General features: G+C 40.0%; 1 protein-coding gene across 39 annotated transcripts in view; it reads right to left on the bottom strand.

The window, feature by feature from the left end:
- DIP2A (disco interacting protein 2 homolog A) overlaps positions 1-21,638 on the bottom strand; it is a 130,577-nt gene that overhangs the window by 78,376 nt on the left and 30,563 nt on the right. For 14 of the 39 annotated variants that reach the window (XR_011432991.1, XR_011432990.1, XM_023630358.2 and 11 more), the window contains 5 exons: positions 16,031-16,102; positions 10,516-10,635; positions 6,304-6,423; positions 4,651-4,860; positions 761-889 (listed from right to left, as the gene is read on the bottom strand). Coding sequence is in view for 36 of the 39 variants with exons in the window: in XM_023630358.2 (XP_023486126.1) it covers positions 761-889; positions 4,651-4,860; positions 6,304-6,423; positions 10,516-10,635; positions 16,031-16,102 (651 nt within the window). In the remaining 3 variants the exon portion in view is untranslated. Of the gene's footprint in view, positions 1-760; positions 893-4,650; positions 4,861-6,303; positions 6,424-10,515; positions 10,636-16,030; positions 16,103-21,638 lie in introns of all 39 variants that reach the window. The other 25 variants (XR_011432989.1, XM_023630356.2, XM_023630359.2 and 22 more) reach the window with 6 other exon arrangements.

Raw genomic sequence — 21,638 nt, 5'->3', positions numbered from 1 at the left:
AATAATAAATAAAATTTTAAAAAATATATCTAACCAAGAGAAAGCCTGCTTCGTGCTAACTCAGTATTTTCCTTTTGCACCTGGACAAGGAGCTGAAAGACTTTGACAAAATTTGAGCTACCACTTAGAAGTATCAAAATACATGTTAAAGTCTTAGATCTGAGATCCTCTGGATTTTTCTGCAATTCAAATCTGGTACACTGGAAAGAAAACATCACATGATTTTGATAAAGACACTGGAAACTTATACCTTTATACCAAAAGGAAATGGTATAAACGAAGACACAATAAAAATCAGGCTGACATCCCCATCCTGCACATCAGAAGCCGTGACTGCTGTTGTGCCGATTTCACAGGCTGCTGAGGATGGAGAGTGCGCTACTGATGCATCCAGCTGCACACTCACAGGGAGACCTGCTCCACGTGGCCACACTGAGTCCAAACAAAGAAACTTGCCACAGCTTCTCGTTTTCCTACAATATTATAGATCAAACTCCTTTGCACTCAATTAAAATTTGGAGGCTTTTCCTCCGTACTCTCCATGTTCCCCATTTGACCAATTCCATGGATATTCCTGATTACTTCTCCACATGATGCTTTCTGCAATGTTCAGTGCACACACTGGTCTCAGTTTACATGCACTGAGTATTATAACAGATGACTGGCTCAGGTTTGCTGAAGCAAATCCACTAAAGCGAAGCTCAGTACCTGAGGAGAGAACCTGTGCTCTGCTGTTTGAAAAAGAGAGAGGCATGCTCACCACCCGCTGTTTCCAGGATGCTCCCGCTGTACCCCCGAGGGACACCTCTCACAGAAGCCAGCTGTGGACGCTCACAGTGTGAATGCTCCACAAGGCCGGTGGTGACATCAGGAGGGGCAGAGTGCAGATCTGCTTTTGAAAAACAAACCCAAAATAAAAGTGGCTGTTAATTCAAAAGAGTATTAAGTTGCTATTTCAACCTCATTCAACCAAAGCTTCACTAGCTGAGCTCTAAGCAAGGAATGCAGTATTCTGATTGATTTTGTTTTTCTAGTTGACCAACGTACACTGGGACCCTGTGAACTATGAACTCCCAGACATGGCATGTAGAAATCTGTGTGCGTGTGCATTGTTCAGTTCTCAAAGGGATCTAGACCAGAACAACCAACTACAGCATAGAGACATTTAAAATCAATTGTTATTGGACCATTTTTTGTTATATTACAAAAAAATAGCCAGGCTTCTATAAACTACCCCCCATTCCCTAAAAAAATATGTTGGATGTCATGAAGACAAAAGACCTATGCTGGCTTCAAAGAATAAATCAACAGAGATAAAAACTACCCCCACTGCCAGTTTAACACATCTCATTATTAAGAGACTATAATCAAGTTCTTAGAGCAGAATGTATTAATGTCACATTTAAAGACAAACTGTTAGATACAGAAAATGTTTAAAATCACTCTTTCCATCTTTGTGTTTAATTTTCAGTGTATGGCACATTTATCTGTTGGGAACACTGGCTGACTGTAAGTTGCTACAGCATTATCATTACAATTAGGTCTACCACTGGAAAGGCACCATGTCCGTATCCCACCATAACACTGTGTGCAGACACTTGTCCGCTTGTAAGAATCAACATTAGTCTCTGTCAGTAGAGATCTGTATAATCTGTTTAATTTCTAATGAATATTCCTGCTATCACAAACGGCACCGTAACACTTTATTTCTTTTTATTTTTTTATTTTTTTGGTGATGCAGATTGGCCCTGTGCTAACATCTATTGCAAATCTTCCTCTTTTAGCTTGAGGGAGATTGTTGCTGAGCTAACATCTGTGCCAACCTTCCTCTATTTTATGTGGGATGCCACCACAGCATGGCTTGATGAGCAGTGCTAGATCCACGCCCAGGGTCCAAACCTGCAGCCCCAAGGCCACGGAAGTGGAGTGCACGAAGTTAACCACTACATCACCAGGCTGGCCCCTCCAAGAGTTTAATTTTTAAATTCCAATCATTTGGAATCATTTTATAACCAAGGCAGAATGCAAACTAAGAATTTTTTATGTAGAGAGATTAAATTATATGGAAGCAAAACACAAACTCACTATTTACATAGCAAAATACACTATTTGGAAAAATCTAACTTTAGAGACAGTATTTTCACAACCCTTGAAAAACCTTAACGTTGATGAAATTAGCACTTTAAAATCTGCCTATCACGAAGTTCTTTCAGTTTAAAAAGAAATCTCTCCACCCTTCCAAATCTGGCAAAAAGAATAAATGATTTTAACAGTATTCATGAAAAAAGACATAAATGATAATCTTAACTACAAAGCACTTTTTAAAATAGCTATTTTAAAAATAAACGAACTACATTCAAAATAAAAATGAACTACTATAACTAAAAATACTGCTTTTAAATATAGGTATTTATATTTGTGTCCAAATGTTTTACATATTTGATTTCCTTAGTCCAAAATTGAAAATGACATATTTTTAAAATTACCTTTACCTAATATATTCTACCTCAAGTTTTTTACCTAATATATTCTTCTTTCTATATTTCCTTCCTTAGCCCAAACTGAAGAATTCTAAGATGATTATTATAATATAGAGAGGGAAATTGAGTATTTTCAGATTTAGAAATTCAAGTCAACCATATCAGCAAACATCTAGCATATGAAGGCTACAATCCACAGTAAGGTATTAAATACAGCCCAAGTTAAGACTGTTAAATTAATCACACAATGTGTATGTGAGGCCAACCGAGTGGGATGGGAGAAGAGATGGTCAAAGCCACACCTGCAGAAGTTGGGAGTCCTCCATCCATGGAGGTGAAAACCCACCTTGTAAATCTTTACAGCCAGAGCCTTTCAGAGAATGAAAACACCTAACTCAAACACGCCTTACGGTTAAGTGCTTTGTTAAAAGAGCCCAGAACCACTGAAAGTCAAGGGCTGTCTGGTTAAACATTTTGAACTGTGGCCAATCTGTTATGCTAAATATGCTTTTATTTCTAACCCACCAGGAAACAACATTTACAACAGCTCAGCAATGGCTAATATACTCAAACTATAAATGTTCTGCTTACTTTACTACACTGTCTCACCTGCAACAGAGCTTCAAGAAGCAGAAATAAGGTAAAAGAACATCCAAAACTACTTTTTCTCACACCAGAAATATCTGTGTATTTCAAATAAGTCAAATCACCGTCACAAACAGAGAAAAAATTTAACAGTGCAAAAGCTGTTTTTCAAGCTATCCACTCTAAACTCCTTGAGGAAAGGCGCACAGTAACCACTAGTCATTCAAAGGACACTAAGGAGAGCTACCAAAACAATCTGGTGGGCTGTTTTCCAAAGGGTCCTTTTCTTGTAAAACAAGCAGCCTGGCACAGCCCTGATAGCCCGACCTCCAGACTCTCCTGTTACCCTAGGGATCTTGGTGGCTTCTCTGTGTGCAGGAAGCAGAGTGAGGAGTCATGAGTTCTCACCTAAGACTTACATCACAGCAGAAGACAAATGCTCAACAGAAATGTGCAGACTTCGTATATTGACTCAACAAATAAAAAATGAGGAGCATCAGCGATGTGCTCACAGAGGACGCTGAGACAGAAGTTGCTGGCTACTAAAAACACCTGATTTACTCCCAGTCCAGCCAAATGACCAAGATTTTACACAAAAGCAGCTCAGCACCAGTGCCTGCCTGATGACTGTTTCACTCACTAGGACCCCACTGCAAACACCATCCTTCCTGGGTGCACTGCTGGTACACCATTTCAATTTTAGCAGAACAGCAACTGACAGTAAAGAAAATGAACAAGAATCAAGAAAACTGTGTGTTAGCCCTGGCTTTACCACTAAGCCAGCTGTGTGATCTCAGGCAAGTTACAATCAACCTGATGTTGTGTCTTCCATCCATATCTAGAAAAAAGAGGGGGTTAAGATGAGGCTTCAACAATATTGATTGCACGATCTAAGGAGTACATTTTTTTTAAGGGACTAGTGCGAGAATGTATGTGGGCTTTGCATGCCAGCCACACACAGCTAACTAACTATGCTACTATTTTTGTTTAAAAAATATCATTTCAAATGATGACAAGTTTGCAATATTTTCCTTTCTAAGTTTAATATAATTTCAAGGATTAGATGATTTGGAAAAGATATACGTATCTTCATGATTTAGCTTTCACTGACATCTCTTTTCAGGTTGAAGAGTTGTTTAATCCGGTATGTGGAAGAAGAAAAGCCAGACCATGGCTACAGCCCCAGCTCCCTGCCTTGGGACCGCCCAGGAGCAGGGACAACTGACAGCTCCACAGCTGTGCATACAAAGCAATGAGCAAAGGGAGACAGTGTAGAGGCCACAGGCCAAGAGTAACTCTCAGGAGCAACCACGGTCACATCCAACTGACCATGCACCCTGCACCTGCCACCTGTGCCAGACCACCCCTCCAGAGCAGGAGACAAGACATCAAGAAACTCCGCGCACTTCTCGGGGTCCACAGGGGAGGCCCACAAGCCACAGGATCTGGGACTGCCAGACCACAGAAGCATCAAGAACTACTTTTGTTACCAAAAAGACATTTTTCTAGATGAAAAAGAGAAGGTGGGTCTTGATGAGCGCAGAGGCACCCCTGTCCTGGAGGGGCCATGGCAGCTGTTACTGACCTATGTGGGCGTGGGCCGCAGAGCCTGCGAGCGTGGCGGCGGGTCTCCCTCCCGGGTGAGATGAGGTGGAGGATGCAGAGGATGAGGTGGACGAGCCCTGAATGACCCGGTCGAGCCAGGGCTCGACGTTGGAATGGCTCTGGAGCGAAGTGGAGGCAAGTCGCCCGGGTCGCCGTAAAGAGCCCTCATCTTCTGAGGCAGACGACGTGTCTGTGGTTAAAATAACGACGACAGGCATGATGTAGGGACAAGTCCATGAGCAGGTGGTTCCCACACTGGCACCTGGGTTGCCCAGGCCTGCACTGGACATGCTTTGTGCACTTGTACAGCTGCGCCCAGATGTGGTTGCCCTCACCCTACCAGGGCCTACATTTGACCGACTATAAGATCCAAGGGCCCTACTCAGGACACTGGTTTCACAACTCCAGCTTCCCCAGAAGACATAGCTTCCGGGGCACCACACACTGGCAGTAAAGACAGCCCCAACTCCTAACCAGCCTCAGCACATTCCTCAGTGGGGTCTCCAGTTCCAAAGGAGACCCAAGTGTTGAGTGCTCAGTGAACACTCAGTATTACTACTGAGTGTCCACTCTGAGCCCCACACCACCTCCACACACGGCTGGACATTCCTCGGGAGGGCCAAGCTACACCTCCTGGGGCAGAGTGGTGGCCACAGGGGCCACAGCCCAGAGCCCTGCCTCAAGGCCTTGCTGGGTCTACCTGAATCCTGTTAGGGAAGCAGGAATGAGCTCTGAAAAGAATTCCTTCCCAATACAACAGCCTCAGTCAATGAAATTTACTGTGAATTAAGGTTCTATTAAGTCAGTACAACTGTGCATTTTATTATGGGTTTCACAATTATTAAAAAGTTCTTTAAAAAGTGGGTAGTATCTATAGTTATATTTAGTAAAAACAATAACTTGACAGCCATTTCTAAGATTTTTTTTCAACAATGTAAACTTCTTTTTTTCTGTAGCAAGGAAGCGTTATCAAAACCACTAAACTATCTTGTGAATCTGGTGTGTTCGTTTTTACTATATCATCAAACCAAAAACTAATGTCACCAGTTTCATGACTTAAATAATAAGTTGGGCAACAGTAGTTAAGTGCACAGATAACGCAGTCGCTAAACACTATCAACATCTTGTGTAGTTTATTAAAACACATTACTGGTGAAGAGAAGCTCCATATAAATCTTCATTTCTAATGGTAACATCAACAAAACAATAATAACAAAATAAATCAAAAAACCCTCCAAATAGCCTTATACTTTCCCATTTAAAGCCTGGTAACAACACAGTAAATAATAGTTAATAAGATGAGAACAATTTTAAAATCGTGAATTCAGGGAACTTTAGCATTCTACTAGGCACTTATTTGAGGTTCTTCTCTTTACTAAAAGACACAAATAGCACCTCAATAAAAAATTGAAATCTGTAGAAAGCAAGTATCCCTGTGGGTAAGAGTCATACCATGTAGACTACGGATTTTCAGGTAAGGAATATTGCACATATACAAACAGTCTTAACCTTCAATTTTTCCAAATTCTCACCACAGGTCAGAAGGATATTCCAACTCAATGGGAAACAAATGTTAGGACATCAGGCTTGTGAAACACCCACATAACCCATTCCTGAGATTGTTTATCATTACCTGGAGGGGTGTAGGTTTCCACAGACGAATGCACAAGAACAGAACGTCTTTTCGAAGGCATAGGCATCTTCCTTTCTTTGTACTTGGCCAAAGCTGCTTGCACGGCTTCAGTGTGAACATCTACACAGAAACAACAGCAGTAAAATACTTTTCATAAGACTGGTTACAAAGTAATAAAATTGAACTTCCTGTTTTTATTTGTTTTCATTGAGTACAAAAGGAACATTTCTTTAAATATCCCTTTGTTTGCAGATTTGACTTTGGAACCATGTAAATATTTTCATAGTTATAAATCAAAACTAAATAAAAAAGAAATCCCCCAAATTGAAAATAAAATGAACCTAAATGTGTCTCTAGTTGTTGGCATGAACTATTCCAAATGACTTAAAACACTGCAGTTAGACTGTTTAACCTGTTCCTCTAGAGATATCTACTCAAGACAAAAAGAACTGCATAAGAAATTTAAACCCTTGTCACACTGTTTGTGGTAGTGAGGCCACCGTCACACTGCAATGTTTGTAGCACAAATGAAGAGTGGCGTGATAGTGTGATTCTATCATCCCTGGGAACCCAGACACTCAGGAAAGAGAGAAGAGCTACAAATGCAGGTAAAAGAAGGGACGAAAACTCTGCAGTCCTGAATCAGAATGGAAAATATCAGTATGGACGCATGTGGTACTTTGTCTTTAAACAGAATGTCTTACCTCTATCCACCGAAAATGTCTAGAAACAACAGTCAGCCCAACAGCAAGGACTATCCCTAGTATGTAGACTGCAGTCTTAAAATTCCATCCTTACTAAAAGGACTCTGAGAAATGGCAGATTCTAGGCCCGGGGCAGGAGATGCACAGATGAGCCTAGAACATCTTATCCTAACAGCCAATGAGGACAGGATCAAACAACACAAAGGCTGTGGAGCTGAGTGGAAGACATTTGCAAAGGCTAAGGATGACACAGTTTAAATCTCAATACGGATAAGTGCTAGAGTGGATTGAATATCAAATGTGATACTAAAAAACAAGATAAAAGAAAAAGGAAGGAAAAGAGGAAGCAAAATCAATTGGCTGCCATGAAAGGATGCCAGTGACCCAACCCATTATTTTGGAAAGGAGTAAATAAATGAAAAGAATTGAGCATTTATCCTGGATCTCCTGTAGTAAGTGAGGAGAAGTTTCCCTTGACAGCAGTATGAATGAGGACGGATGACAGAATCCATTTCACCATTTTGCAACCTTAATGAATTAACAGATCGAGGAACTGAGTGTCACTGGCTGCCAGCACCCCAAGGAAGAGAGAGAATCAGGCGTACTGTGCCTCTTGATGGAAGAACACAGTCCCATCTCTGAAGAAGTCTTATGAACAACTGAAAACCCTCACCTGACCCTCATGGAGCCTAGGAAGCTGAGGAGCTGAGGACTACATCATAGAGGAGCCATCAGACACATAGCCCAGGTTCTTCCACAGACTGGAGGGAGGGAATCCATGAATTAAGAAACAGTAAAAACACCTATCAACCATTAGTGATATATACATCTTATTTGGATCCTGGGTCCAAATAAACTTTTTAAAAAGCCATACAAACATGTGGATATTTGATATTAAGGAATTATTGTTTATTTTGTGATAATAACATTATCTTTTAGAGGAACATACATTCTTTTCAGATACAGAGACCAGGAATATTATCACAACTAAATGAAATAACACAATCTCTGAGATTTGCTTCAAAATCATATGGGAAGAGAGGAAGTAGGTGGGTGAAGATGAATGAGTACAAGACTGAGCACGCTTGGGAGCTGTGGATGATGAATCCAGAGGGGTTATTACATTATTAAGTCCACTTTTGTACATGTTTAAATTTTTCTCCAACAAAATGTTTTTAAAACATTTAGAAAACTTACAGTGAAATGGTTCATAGGGTGCTAGTCAGGAAAAATGAAAAATTCACATCTAGATGTATTAAAATAAAATCTGCCAACATCAAAGACAATAAGACAATTCTAAAAGCTTCCAGAGAGAAAGGGTAAATCATCTTGAAGGATCAAGAAATAGACTTGATATAACTCAATAGTAACCACTAGATGCAAGTAGGCAACATAGTCAGAAGAAAAGTGTTGAACCCAGAATTTTGTATCCAGCCAAATTATCACTTGAACATGAAGGTCTAATAAAAATATTCCCAGGCATACAAGTGAAACACTCATGGAGGAAGGTGCTCGAGAGAGAGAGACAAATCCAAGAGCAACAGCAACAGATATGGCAGTGACTGTGAGCACACACTTTAAACTTTATTGCTGTCTTAGAAACAAATAAAAACATACAAAAAGATTAAAAACACCCAGAACTAAAAATCTAGACAATATCAACACAATAAGATATAAACCAACAGATCCAAGAAGCTCAACAAACACCAAGCATAAGAAACATAAAGAAAACCATGCCAAGGCACATCCTAATCAAATCACTCTTAACCAGTTATAAAGAGAAAAATCTTAAAAGTGCCAGAGGAAAAAAAGACACATTACACACCAGGGAACAGTGATAAAAAACAAACTTGGTGGAATGACAATACTGATTTCAACAATTATTACTAAGCTACAATCATTAAGAGAGCATGGTTTTGTCATAAAGACAATTACATCAATAGATCAGAATAGAGTCCAGAAATAGAATCACACATATATGTGCAATTGCTTTCAGACAAAGGAGCAAAGGCAATGTATTCCTCACAAATGGTGGGGGACAACCAGATATCCATATGCAAAAAAATAAGCTTTGACCCACACCTTGGACTCATACTAAAATTAACTAAACTATGGATCATAGATCCTATTTTATTTAAGGTAAAACCTAAAACTAGAAAACTTACAGAAGACACAGGTGAGAATCTTTGTGACTTTGGGTTAGGTGAAGATTTCTCAGATACAAGAACAAAAGCACTATGCATTAAAAAAAATTGATACGTTGGACTTCATTAAAATTAAAACCTCTGCTCTTCAAAAGTCACTTGAAGAGAATGCAAAGACAAGATAAAGCCTAGGAGAAAATATTAGCAAACTGTATTTATGATAATGGTCTGTGTTCATAAAATAAAGAATTAGAACTAGAATAAAGTTCACAAGGGCAGAAGCAGCTTGTTAACACGGGTTACATGGAAATGGATTGGAGGAGGATGGGGAGTAAGGAAAAGAGCAAGACAGGAAGGGAGGGGAGGGAAACTTTTTATGTGATCCCACTCATGGAACAAATACACGCAAGTGTGTGTTTTTGCGTTGAGGGCTGAAAAAGATGGTGCTCAGTGAAATGCTCATGGTGGTTGTCTCAGGACTCAGAGAGTTCAGGTGTCCTTAAACTTGGTGTAATATTTTATATTACATGTATTATTTATATAATCAGAAAAGAAACTATTATCAGTGTGACAAAGTTTTTTAAATGTGTATTAAATTGGTAAGAAATTATCTGATCAAAAATTTCTCAAATCAGTTCATCACACTCCCATGTTGACATAACATCTAAAATCTTAACATCCTTTTTGGATATTCCTAAAACAAAATGGCCATTTCTTTATCTCTGTTGAAAGTTTTTCTTTATAAAAAAAAAGGCTTATCAAAAGAGCTTAAATATAAAGGAAATATACAATCACACAATGGTGAAAATGTTATTAAACAGGTGAAATAGAGTGCTCCAAAGTTGTTGATATGTAACCTAGTAATTTAAAACATGAATTCTTCCCATGGGTATTCTGATAATTTAAATAAAATATCAGAGACAAATTTAAACGTTGATAAAAGCACTGACAGAATGGCAGAAAACTAATTAGAAGGAAATCTTCAAAATTAGAAAAACAAAAAATACTAAAACATCTATGGTAGTAAAGCTGCTCCATACTGTACAAAAATTACTTATACCAACCCCAAAGTTCTAGGCAAAAAAATGGAAAAAAAATGTCCAAAGAAATTATTCTAATCGGGGGGAAGGAAGATTTCTCCAGAGACTTTTATAGGCATCCCCCAAGAAGAGAGCACTTACACTACAGGTTACATTCAAACATACTGTAGTTATATTAAGGTTAAATTTTTTCTTGGAGAATATGATGATATGGTACATTATCATTCAAGAGAAGATAATTTCTTCAGTAGACATTTTTAGCAAAGAAAAAACCGGAAGACTTAGAGTCCAAAAGTTGAGGTCTACCCCCTCTCTGGTCCCTACCTGACCGGAAGCGCTCATCCCGTGAGTTGGTGGGCCGAGGCTTCTGCTGTTTGGGCACTGTGGTCATGGTTTGTGAGGGCCCAGGGATCCTATTCTCAGCTTGTAGAGATGGATCTACTCCTGAAACACAATTTTATAGGAATTTCTTATTTAAACAACTTGCTTTTCCAATTATGGAAAAATCCATTTAAAACAGCACAAACAACTTCTTATATGTTGCTACACAGCATACATGTACCAAAAACAATGATCCAAGCGTATGTACCCTGTGGTGGCCCTCGAAGCCCAGAAGACCCGAGTCTAGAAGTCAGAGATAGAGCTGTGGATGTCCTCTTTGAGCTCTCTTTCTCCCCACAGCGCCTGGCCCAGCCCAGCCCTGCCTCCATCCACCATCTCTTCTCCACCATCCACAAGAAGGGTGACCATCACAGAGCCATCACAGGCCCCATCAGCACAACAGGCAGCCACTCGGGGCAGACTCTCTAGGGAAGGTCCTTTGAAAGTGCATTTCTGCATCATAAATATTTCCTGAATCGGAAATGGCCCTGCCCCTTTTCCTGGCACTGTCCATGGTGTTAGCAAACTCAGTGAGAAACAGCCCACAAGCAATCACTAGGGGGTCACCAGTCACCCTTAGACACAGGCAGAAAAGAAGGGGAACGGTGGAGAAAAAGACATGAGAGGCATAGATAACAAGGACAACTGTAGAGCAGAGTGCTGAGATCAGGCCCCACTGCCTCGGCCTGCATGCCTGAGTGCTGTCTCCAAACCCACCTGCGGATGGCTCTGCACACTCTGTCGCCAGGCCGCCGGCTCTCATATCCACAGCCCCTGACCACACAGGCCCTCAGGACAACGGGTGGTGAGTAAGGGAACAGGGTACAAGCATGCAGGGTCATCAAAGAGAATCCCTGGTGTTGAGTCCTAATTTGCTGACACAAATCAAAGCCTTCAGCTGTGCTTCATCAAAACAATCTGTTTAACTTTAGCCTTTGTTTCAAGATGTCTCATAAGATTGGCCAGCAGGGATTTCAGCCCTACTGGCTTCTCCAGCCCTCATCACTCCGTGAAAAGAGGCTGTCTACCCCCACCTCGAACCCAGTGGGTCATTGACTGCTGGCGGACACAATGTGGCAGAAGTGACGTGGTGTGGCTTCCAAGGCTGGTCATGAAATGCAACACAGTTCCCACCTTGCTCTCTGTGACAACACACTGAGAGGACATGTGAGAGGACAGAGGCAGCCCAGGAGCCCAGCTCTAGGCTGCCTGAGTCTCCCAGCACCAACGCCACAACTGTGTTGAGGAGCCCGCACAGGACACGGGCTCTGGCTCCACAGACAGGGAGGAGCTACCCACGGTGCCTGGCTAAACTGCAGATTTGTGAGCAGAACACATACTGTCACTGTTGTTTGAAGTACCTCATTTTGGGGTGGTTAGTTATGTAGCACTAGAGAATGAGAACACTCTGTCTGGAAATCAATGTTTAGCTCTTCAAAATTTGAGCATATATGCACGTATACACATACATGCTTAGAGCAATACTGATCAGTACTGCTATTGGCTTTTTGTTTCTTGCGACTGGATAGAACTACTTTAAAGTTCATAATGGAGAATACATAGAATCTTATTCATTGTGGATTATAAACAGGCATGTTGCAAAGTAATATATATGCACATGGACATCCTTACACTTAATTTCCAAAATATGGGTGCCTTTATTCTTTGAGATGGATTCATTTATTCAACAAAGATACAAAAGCCAATCTGAAATTACTGGATAAAAGGAAAGGTATATTTTTAGTTTTAAGTGATATCAAGAGATAACTTTCCAAAAAGGTTAGAGTGATTCGCACTCCCACGAGCAATGTAGAAAAGCGTCACTTCCCCACATCCTTGGCAGCATTGATGCTATAAAAAGTTTTAGAATTTTGCCAATCTGATAGGAGAAAAATGATTCACTTTAATTTGCATTTCCATATCTACTGGTGGAGTTGAACATAATTTAATGTTTATTGCCCACCCAAATTTCCTCTTCTTTGAATTTCTATTCATTATACTCAGCTAATGAGTCCCTCTAAAAGACCCACAGGAAGCCCTGGTCTGCTGGGGACACTTCCCTGGACTATGCACACATTCCAGAGCCGTGGCCCAGCTAGTGGCAGCTCAGTCATTGTGAAATGTGGTCACTTCTACAGAACCAAACATACTTGCTTTTCTTTTCCATTCTAAATTCCAGCTCTCCTATCTTGTAACCCCACCTCAAAGGTTATTCAAATATCCTCCTGAATTTAACAGTATTTTATAATTACAAACATATTTAGAGCTCTAATCCTTCCGCAATTTATGTTCACTAATGGTGGAAAGGAAGAGGATCTCAGCCCTGTTGCCTCCAGAGGGATGGCATCAGTTAGTAAATAAATCCTCCCTCCTTCGAATCCTCCTAAATCGTTTCTAGACCCGCTTCCCTTCCACTGATTAAGTCTTCTGCCCCATCTGCCAACACCCTCCTGCTGTGACTATGAAGTTTACATAATCAGGTTTATTTTCTTACGAGTATTCTTTTCAAAACCGTATTGGCTACTCTCAGAACTCTTCTCCTTCAAATGGGTTACTATTTCCAATCCCAGGTTTGGGAAGAAAATCTGCCACAGGTATTCAGATTGGACTACATTATGTTCACACATTAATTTGGAAACTGCCAGTTTTATAATATTAAGCTTTTTCATTTAGGAAATTGGTATGTTTCTTCATATTTTAGAATCTTACTTATTTCTTTCAAAAAGATTTTATAATCCAAATGCAGGTTCTGTGGCTTTCTTGCTAAATGTATTAATAAGCGTTTGACAGTTTATTATCATCGTGAATAAGAGTTTTTTCATTAATAGAAATATTGCCAGAGAAAAGCTTGCATATTTCTTGCATATTTGTCTTCTATAAACCAAAAACTCTTACTAATTCTAATAGTAAGTAAGCCGTCACCTGAGCTTTCAAGGTATAAAATAATGCCTTCCATAAGTGAAGATGGCTGTCTTTTGTCTCACTACTCATCCTTCGTCGTCGTCTCGTCTCGTTGCATTGGCAGCAGCCACCAGAATTAAGTGGTGCAGGAGCAGGCACAGTGAACACACCTGTCTCGTCACCCTTGGAAGAGAAATGCTGCAGAGCATGGTTGACAGTTGCTGTTCATGTTTGGCAAATGGGCTTCAAGACGTTTCAGTAGTTTCCTCCAATTCCAATTTTACTCAGTTTGTTTTTGGTTTATTTTGGATGAATGAATGTCAGTATATAAAGAGTCTTCTTAATATTCTTTTTGTTGATTTATTATAAAATATATCATACCGATACAAGCAGTATAAAGCATGTGTATGGTTTACGAATTACTACACAGAAAAGAATCAAGGTAACAACGACACTACTAAGCTTGAACACTCAAGTGCCTTAGGAGCCCCCTGGCCCCTCCAATCTCACCCCACAAGGAGACAGCGTGCTGACGTCAGTGAAAACCAGCCCCTTGTCTTTCTTTACCGGCTACATATGGGTTTCTAAACAGTGCAGTTTGGCATGTTTTTAAACTTATCTTGGCTATATTCATTTGTAATTGTTTCTTTCATGCCTCATGATGTTTATGAGATTTGTCCTTGCAGACACATGTTGGTCTTTAGGTTTCCACTGTTTGGATCTCCCTGTATGGATTTTCATTGTACAGATTTCCACTGTATGGATTCCTCTGGACAGATTCCCCTATACGGATTCCCCTGTAAAGATTTCTACTGTATGAATTTCCACTGTATGGATTCTGCTGATGGACGTTTGAGATCTTGGCTGTCGAGGGATATAATGAACATTTCTGTGCGCAGGGCAGGTATAAGGTGCAAACGTACAGAATTTCTCAAGGGCGTGCAAGCACCTGAAAGAGAACTGCTGTCACCTCTGCACCTCTTCAACTGCCCCAGCTGTCCACATTCCCCACTGTCTGAATCCTCTCCAACACCCCGAGGTAGGTTATAGCTTTAATTTGCATTTCTCTGATTACTACTGAGATTAAGCATCTTTTTGTTTGCTTGTTAGCTATCAGAATTTCCTCTTATGAAATACTTATTCAAGTCTTTAGCCCATTTTTCTGCTGGACTTTTATCATGTTGGAGAACTTTCTGGCTATTTAAGTTTAAATTAATTAAAATTAAATCAAAAATTCAGTCTCTCCATCACACTAGCCACATTTCAAGTGCTCAACAGCCATATGTGGTTAGTGGTTACTACACTGAACAACGGAGCTACAGAACATCTCCATTATCACAGGCAGTTCTCTTGGACGGTGCTGTTTTCTATGTTCTTTTCCAGTTCTCTGTTATCTTGTCCCATTGTGTGGATTCACTTTAATCTCTTTATGGTGACTTCTGATAAAAAGGAATTCTTAATTTTAATGTAGTCTAGTTTACCAATCTTTTTCTTTATGGTTGCAGCTTGGTACTTTAGTGACTTAAATCCTATCTCAAGATGGTGATAGTTTTCCTCTATGATCTTCTCAAGGTGCTTTGGTTTTTGCCTTTCACATTTAGGCCTTTGATACACCTGGAACTGGTTTCTGGGTCCAATGTTGTGTGTCTTACATACAGATAAGGAACTATGCCAGCACAATAACCTGCAATGTCGCCTCTACTAAGCCCAGTCTCCACATGTGTGCATCTGTGTCTGGGCTCTATGTCCTCTGCTAATCTAGCTGTCTACTCTTGCCCCAAAACCATGATGTCTTAATGATGATAGCTTGATGTTAATTCTTCATATGCTGGTACGGTAAATCCTCGTTCTTTTTTTTTTGAGGAAGATTAGCCTGGAGCTAACTACTGCCAATTCTCTTCTTTTTGCTGAGGAAGACTGGCCCTGAGCTAACATCTGTGCCCATCTTCCTCCACTTTATACATGGGACGGCTACCACAGCATGGCCCGCCAAACAGTGCCATGTCCGCACCTGGGATCTGAACTGGCAAACCCTGGGCCTCTGAGAAGCGGAACGTGCGAACTTAACCAATGCACCACTGGGCTGGCCCCCAAATCCTCGTTCTTTTTTCAGCATATTTTGAATCTCTTGGCCCTTTAAACTTGCATATAAATTTTAGAATTAGCTGGTTAAAGTCCACACATACAAAAAAATCTGTTGAAATGATGAATGTGCTGACTCTACAGATCAATCTACGAAGGGAAGAACTGACATCTCTACAATATTTGTTCTTAACCTAAGTAAGGCAATGTTCCTTACAATAATTATAAAAATAATCATGTTCTATAATGACAAAAATAAAATAAATCCTATTTGGGAATGAGATCTATACCAAACCAGAGCTTTAAATTATAAACTATGCCTTTGGATTTTATTATTTAATATTAGACACATCATTTGCCCAATCCTTCTTAATAAAATATGAAACATACAAATGTTAAACTCTACAATCAATTTTTAATCAAGTTTTATGAGACAATATAATTGTTACAAAACACTTGAGTGTGTTGACCTTACCTTGAATAAGTGGTATATAACGTGCAAGAAGCTTTGCCCTTTTCTTTTCATATCCTTTTTGAGTGATGTCACCTAAAACAACAATGGAAAAAGAGAATTAAATTTCTTCTAATGTTTCAAAATTTTTGAATTAAAAATTAATTCATAATGGAAAAACTGGAAAGACTAATGTCCTTCAACTGGTGACTGGATAAACAAACTATGATGCATCCATACAGTGGCATACTATTCACCAGTAAAAAGGAACAAACTATTGATCTAAACAACAATTTGCATAGATCTGATATGCCTATTGCTAAGTGAAAGAAGCCAGACTCAAAGGCTAGTGAGTCCCTTCAAAATGGAAGTGAGGGAAGGGCAGACCATGAAGGGGTACAAGGGAATTCTGGGGGGTAATGAAGCTGTTCTATGTTTTAATTGTGGTGGTGTTCTAGAATTGTATGCATTTGTTAAAAACTTACAGAACTGCATACCAGAAAGGGTAATTTTACTGTATGGAAATAACACTTCAATGTTTAACAACTGTGATCAGCATCCCTGAGGAGCTTGGCAAAAATGCAGACTCTGAGGCCATTCTCCAGACTGACAGAGTCTGAATCTTCATTTCACCAAGATCCCTACATGATTCCTGTGCAGGGTCAAGTTGTGGAACCACTGTGTAAGGGACCCACAGAAAAAGAGCCCTAGCAGCCCATGCAGTGTCCCTGGGCAAAGACTCAGGAAAAAGGACAGGTGTCCTGATAAATTATCATAAAGAACAGCCTAAAAACTAATTAAACCATCTAGGAACAAGATAGGAAATGTATCTTCAAGGAAATACTTCTCCATCTAAGGACATCATTTGGTTTCTAGACAGAGCTCCGAGTGCTCACAGTGATCTGTCGTGTTTTGGAGACTTTATTTAGACTGAAAATACATATTACAATTCCCACTAGTAGCTTGCTCCTTGGGTGAACCGTGTTCAACAGAAAGCTTTCAGTGTTTTGCAAGCCCTCCTCACCCCCTCCCCACTCTCCCCTCTCCCTCACCCCAAACAAATAAGCAAAGGGTCAAGCTGCTGGCAATCAGAAGATACAGGCTGCTATCACTTGTTGAGTGCTTCACCAAGTATTTCCTTTAGATAAACTTGACTGCAGCATTTGTTGTGTGAAACAGCCAACACCTTTGAATGCCTGACATCTAAATTAAGCCTCACAGAAAGTCTCTGGGTAGGCATTAATATGCCATCCTAGAGAAGAGGAGTCTGAGGTCAGGGAAGCAGTGGGTCCTCCTGCCAGCCAAGCATGAGTTGCTTTGGGTCCAGGCCAGGCTACCACACAGTGCTGGTGGCCTCAAGCACCCTGCCCTCTGCACAGAGCTTCCACTTTGACAACAGCTCGTTCAGTCAGGCCCCTCCCCACAGAGCCTCTCTCATTCAGTCTCATCTATCCTTTCCTTTATTTATCCCTCTGTCCCCACCTTATTTCCCCGCCACCCCCACAGGACACTATTCTATTGCATTTAGTGACTTTTAATTTGACTATGTTCTGCAGAATGTATACTGCTTTGTGTCCATGTATTTTTACTTTACCTGAATAACATTACATTATAAATCTCACGCTATCGTCTATTTTTTTTCACCAAGCACTGAATTTTTAAGATCAACCCATCCGTGATGCAGTGAGGATACCTAATCCACTGCTGACTGCAGTGGCCCTTGGGGTGTGTCGTCCTCATCTTACCCACTCTCTAGACATTCACACACCCAATCGGATCTAGGATATGATTTTTTGTTTCATTTATTAAGCTTCAACTTGTGAACAACTTTAAAGCACATGTATTCTTTAAAGCAATATCTGCTAAAAAAAAATTGTTTCCTCTGGGATATACGAAAATACATAATTGAGACAAATTTAAATGAAAATTAAATATTGCTACACTAAACTAAAACTGATAAACCCTTATTGAAAAGCAGAGCATTTGATTTTCCAGGATATTTAAAAATTAGGTATTCATTTCCTAGAAAGAGTTCCTTCTTACCTTCCCATTTCAAATGAACATTGATATGGTGAAGGTACCAAAAGAGCAATCAGAAATGAAACATGCTAACTCCCTGTCTGATGTTCATGATATCCCAAAAGCTGTCTCACTTTTTTTTACTGAACCAATTGAACATAACCAGCTACACATTTTCATGTGTAATCAGTTACCATATTTTCACGTATCTAGCTTAGAGGCTAACCCAACACACCATTGAAAACAAAGCTTCCACCCGCACAGAGAGCAAGGTAGAATTTCAAAATAGAATCCAGATACAAAACTAATAAGCTAATAAAGGGACTCGAATCCAAGTTTTCTGACCCCAAGCTCATTAAACACTAACGAGACAAACAGCAGAACCAGGCTCCCCAATCCACTGTACAGAACTCAGGTAACCCTCACCTGACAGCCAGAGGGAGTCTCAGATAAGGTGGAGCTCTCCCCTGGCCGAGTACCCAGGCACCTGCGAGAATTTGGAAAAACACCACAGCCCATCCTCGGAACATGCTTCCCTAATGGTCTGTGAGCTAGCAGGCTAGTTCTTACTAGCCCTTTAGGTGGGGGTTCAATGTGTAGTTGACCTCCACTGCCGCAACCAAAGTCACTTGGGATTACAGATGCAAAATCCCAAATAACATCTCCAAGTCCCTAACTCAGCAACATAATTTCTAAAAACCTATTCTCAAAAACACTCAGCAACTCCTTAAGATCACAGGAACAAGGATAGGCAGGATACATTACGTATAACAGCAAATAATGGGAGACAACATAATTTTCCATCAAAAAAGAAGAAAGAAGTAAATACACTGCCATATATCATTACTATAGAATACTGTTGGTCCTAAAAAAATACTCTGTTATTTGGGAGGTGGGTTGGGGGCGTTTATAATCTACATGGATTCAGGATGTCCTATTGAGTAAAAAGAGTTAAGCTGAAAACCCATGTATATACAGAATGATCTAATTCTGGTAAAAATAGATAAATAAAACTATATTTATATGCATGTAGGTGTGTATATTTCTGTGTGTGCAGAAAACGTCTGGAGGGCTGCCCAACAAATTAACAGTGATTTATTTATTTAGTGTGGGGTGAGAGAGATAGATTTCATTTTTTACTTCATACGTTTTTGGGTTTTTGTTTTAGGTTTTTTTTTTTTTTTTGGTGAGGAAGATTTTCCCTGAGCTAACATCTATTGCCAATCTTCCTCTTTTTTTGCTTGAGGAAGATTAGCTTTGAGCTAACATCTGTGCTGGTCTTCCTCTATTTTGTATGTGGGATGCCTCTGTAGCATGGCTGATGAGTGGAGTAGGTCCACACCTGGGATCTGAACCTGCAAACCCAGGCTGCCAAAGCAGAGTGTGCATAACTTTAACCACTTGGCCACTGGGCCAGCCCCCCACATTTTTTTTTCCTGTTTTACTTTGGGGGTGGGATGAGGAAGATTGGCCCTGAGCTAACATCTGTTGCCAATCTTCCTCTTTTTGCTTGAGCTAACATCCATGCCAATCCTCCTCTATTTTGTATGTGGGATGCTGCCACAGCATGGCTTGATGAGCAGTGTGTAGGTCCACGCCTGTGATCCAAACCCACGAACCCTGGGCCGCCAAAGTGGAGCATGAAAACTTAACCACTACACCACTGGGCTGACCCCAATACACTTTTGAACTCTTTAAATTTTTTATCACAATAATCACATAGTCCTTTGTAATTAAGAATATATGGAAGATGGTTTGATAATGTACTATGATTATGTAAGATGTTATTGCAGGAAACTGAATGAATTCTACATACTAGTTTTGCAACTTCTTATGTGACTAAAATTATTTCAAAATAAACAGTTAAAAAAGTATATGGGGTGGGGGCAAGCTCTGTGGCCAAGTGATTAAAGATCCATGTGCACTGCTTCGGTGGCCCAGATTTGCGGGTTCAGATCTCAGATGTGGACCTACTCCACTCATTTGCCATGCTGTAGAAGCATCTCACATACAAAAAATGGAGCGAGACTGGCACAAATGTTTGCTCAGGGATAATCTTCCTCAAGTAAAAAAAGAGAAGGATTGCCAATGGATGTGAGCTCAGATTGAATCTTCCAAAATAAACAAATAAAATAAAATAAATAAATAAGTAAACAAACACATATGGGAGAGACTATATAAAATTGGTGTTATTTCTTTTTTAAGTGTCTGATAAAATTTATCAGTGAAAACATGTGGGCTTACAGATTTATTTTCCAAAAGGTTGAGTTTTTTCTTCTATCTTTTGCTGTATTCTACTTTTTTTTTTTTTTTTTTCCTTTTTCTCCCCAAAGCCCCCCGGTACATAGTTGTGAATTCTTCGTTGTGGGTTCCTCTAGTTGTGGCATGTGGGATGCTGCCTCAGCGTGGTCTGACGAGCAGTGCCATGTCCGCGCCCAGGATTCGAACCCACGAAACACTGGGCCGCCTGCAGCGGAGCACGCGAACTTAACCACTCAGCCACGGGGCCAGCCCCTGCTGTGTTCTACTTTTTAAATTAAGACGATTTATTTATTTTAGAGCAGTTTAAGCTTTAGGGCAAAACTGAAGTCAAGGTACAGAGAATTCCATACATTCTCTACCCCCACACATGCAAAGCCTCCTCCATTGTCAACATTTATCAACAGAGTGATATATTTGTTACAATTGATGAACAACACTGACACATCATAACAACCCAAAGTCCATAGTTTAATTATGGTTCACTCTTGGTGGTGTACAGTCTACAGGTTTGGACAAATGCATAATGACATATATCCATCATTATGATACCATACAGGGTATTTTCACTGCCCTAAAAATCCTCTGTGCTCTGCCTATTCAGCCTTCCCTCCATCCCCCAATCCGTGGCAACCACTGACATTTTCACTGTCTCCATAATTTTCCAGAATGTCATATAGTTAGAATCATACAGTAGCCTTTTCAGATTGACTTCTTTCACTTAATAATATGTTTTTAAGTTTCCTCCATGTTTTTTCTCAGCTTGATAACTCATTCCTTTTTAGTGCTGAATAATACTCCATTGTCTGGATGGACCACAGTTTATCCATCCAACTACTGAAGGACATCTTGGTTGATTCAAAGTTTTGGCAACTATGGATAAAGTTCTTATAAACAACTGTGTGCAGGTTTTTGTGTGGATATATGTTTTTAACTCCTTTGGAGAAATAGCGAGGAGGGTGATTGCTGGATTGTACGGTAAGAGTATATTTAGTTTAGTAAGAAACTACCAAATTGTCTTTCAAAGTGGCCATACCATTTTGCAATCCCACCAGCAATGAATGAGAGTTTCTGTTGCTTCACATCCTCGCCAGCATTTGGTGCTGTCAGTGTTCTGGATTTTGGTATTCTAATAGGTGAACAGTGATATCTCATTGTTGGTTTTAATTTGCATTTCCTTGATGACATATGATGTGGAGTATCTTTGCATATGCTTATTTGCCATCTGTGCATTTTCTTTGGTGAGGTATCTGTTAAGGTTTTTAGCCCATAAGGTTGTTTTCTTATTGTTGAGTTTTAAGAATTCTTTGTATATTTTGGGTAAGAGTCCTTTATCAGATGTGTCTTTTGCAAA

Source organism: Equus caballus, chromosome 26, assembly GCF_041296265.1.
Source record: "Equus caballus isolate H_3958 breed thoroughbred chromosome 26, TB-T2T, whole genome shotgun sequence".
Taxonomy (NCBI): Eukaryota; Metazoa; Chordata; class Mammalia; order Perissodactyla; family Equidae; genus Equus; species Equus caballus.
The sequence above is the reverse complement of the archived record's forward strand: the minus strand, read 5'-3'. Positions and strand labels throughout refer to the sequence as shown.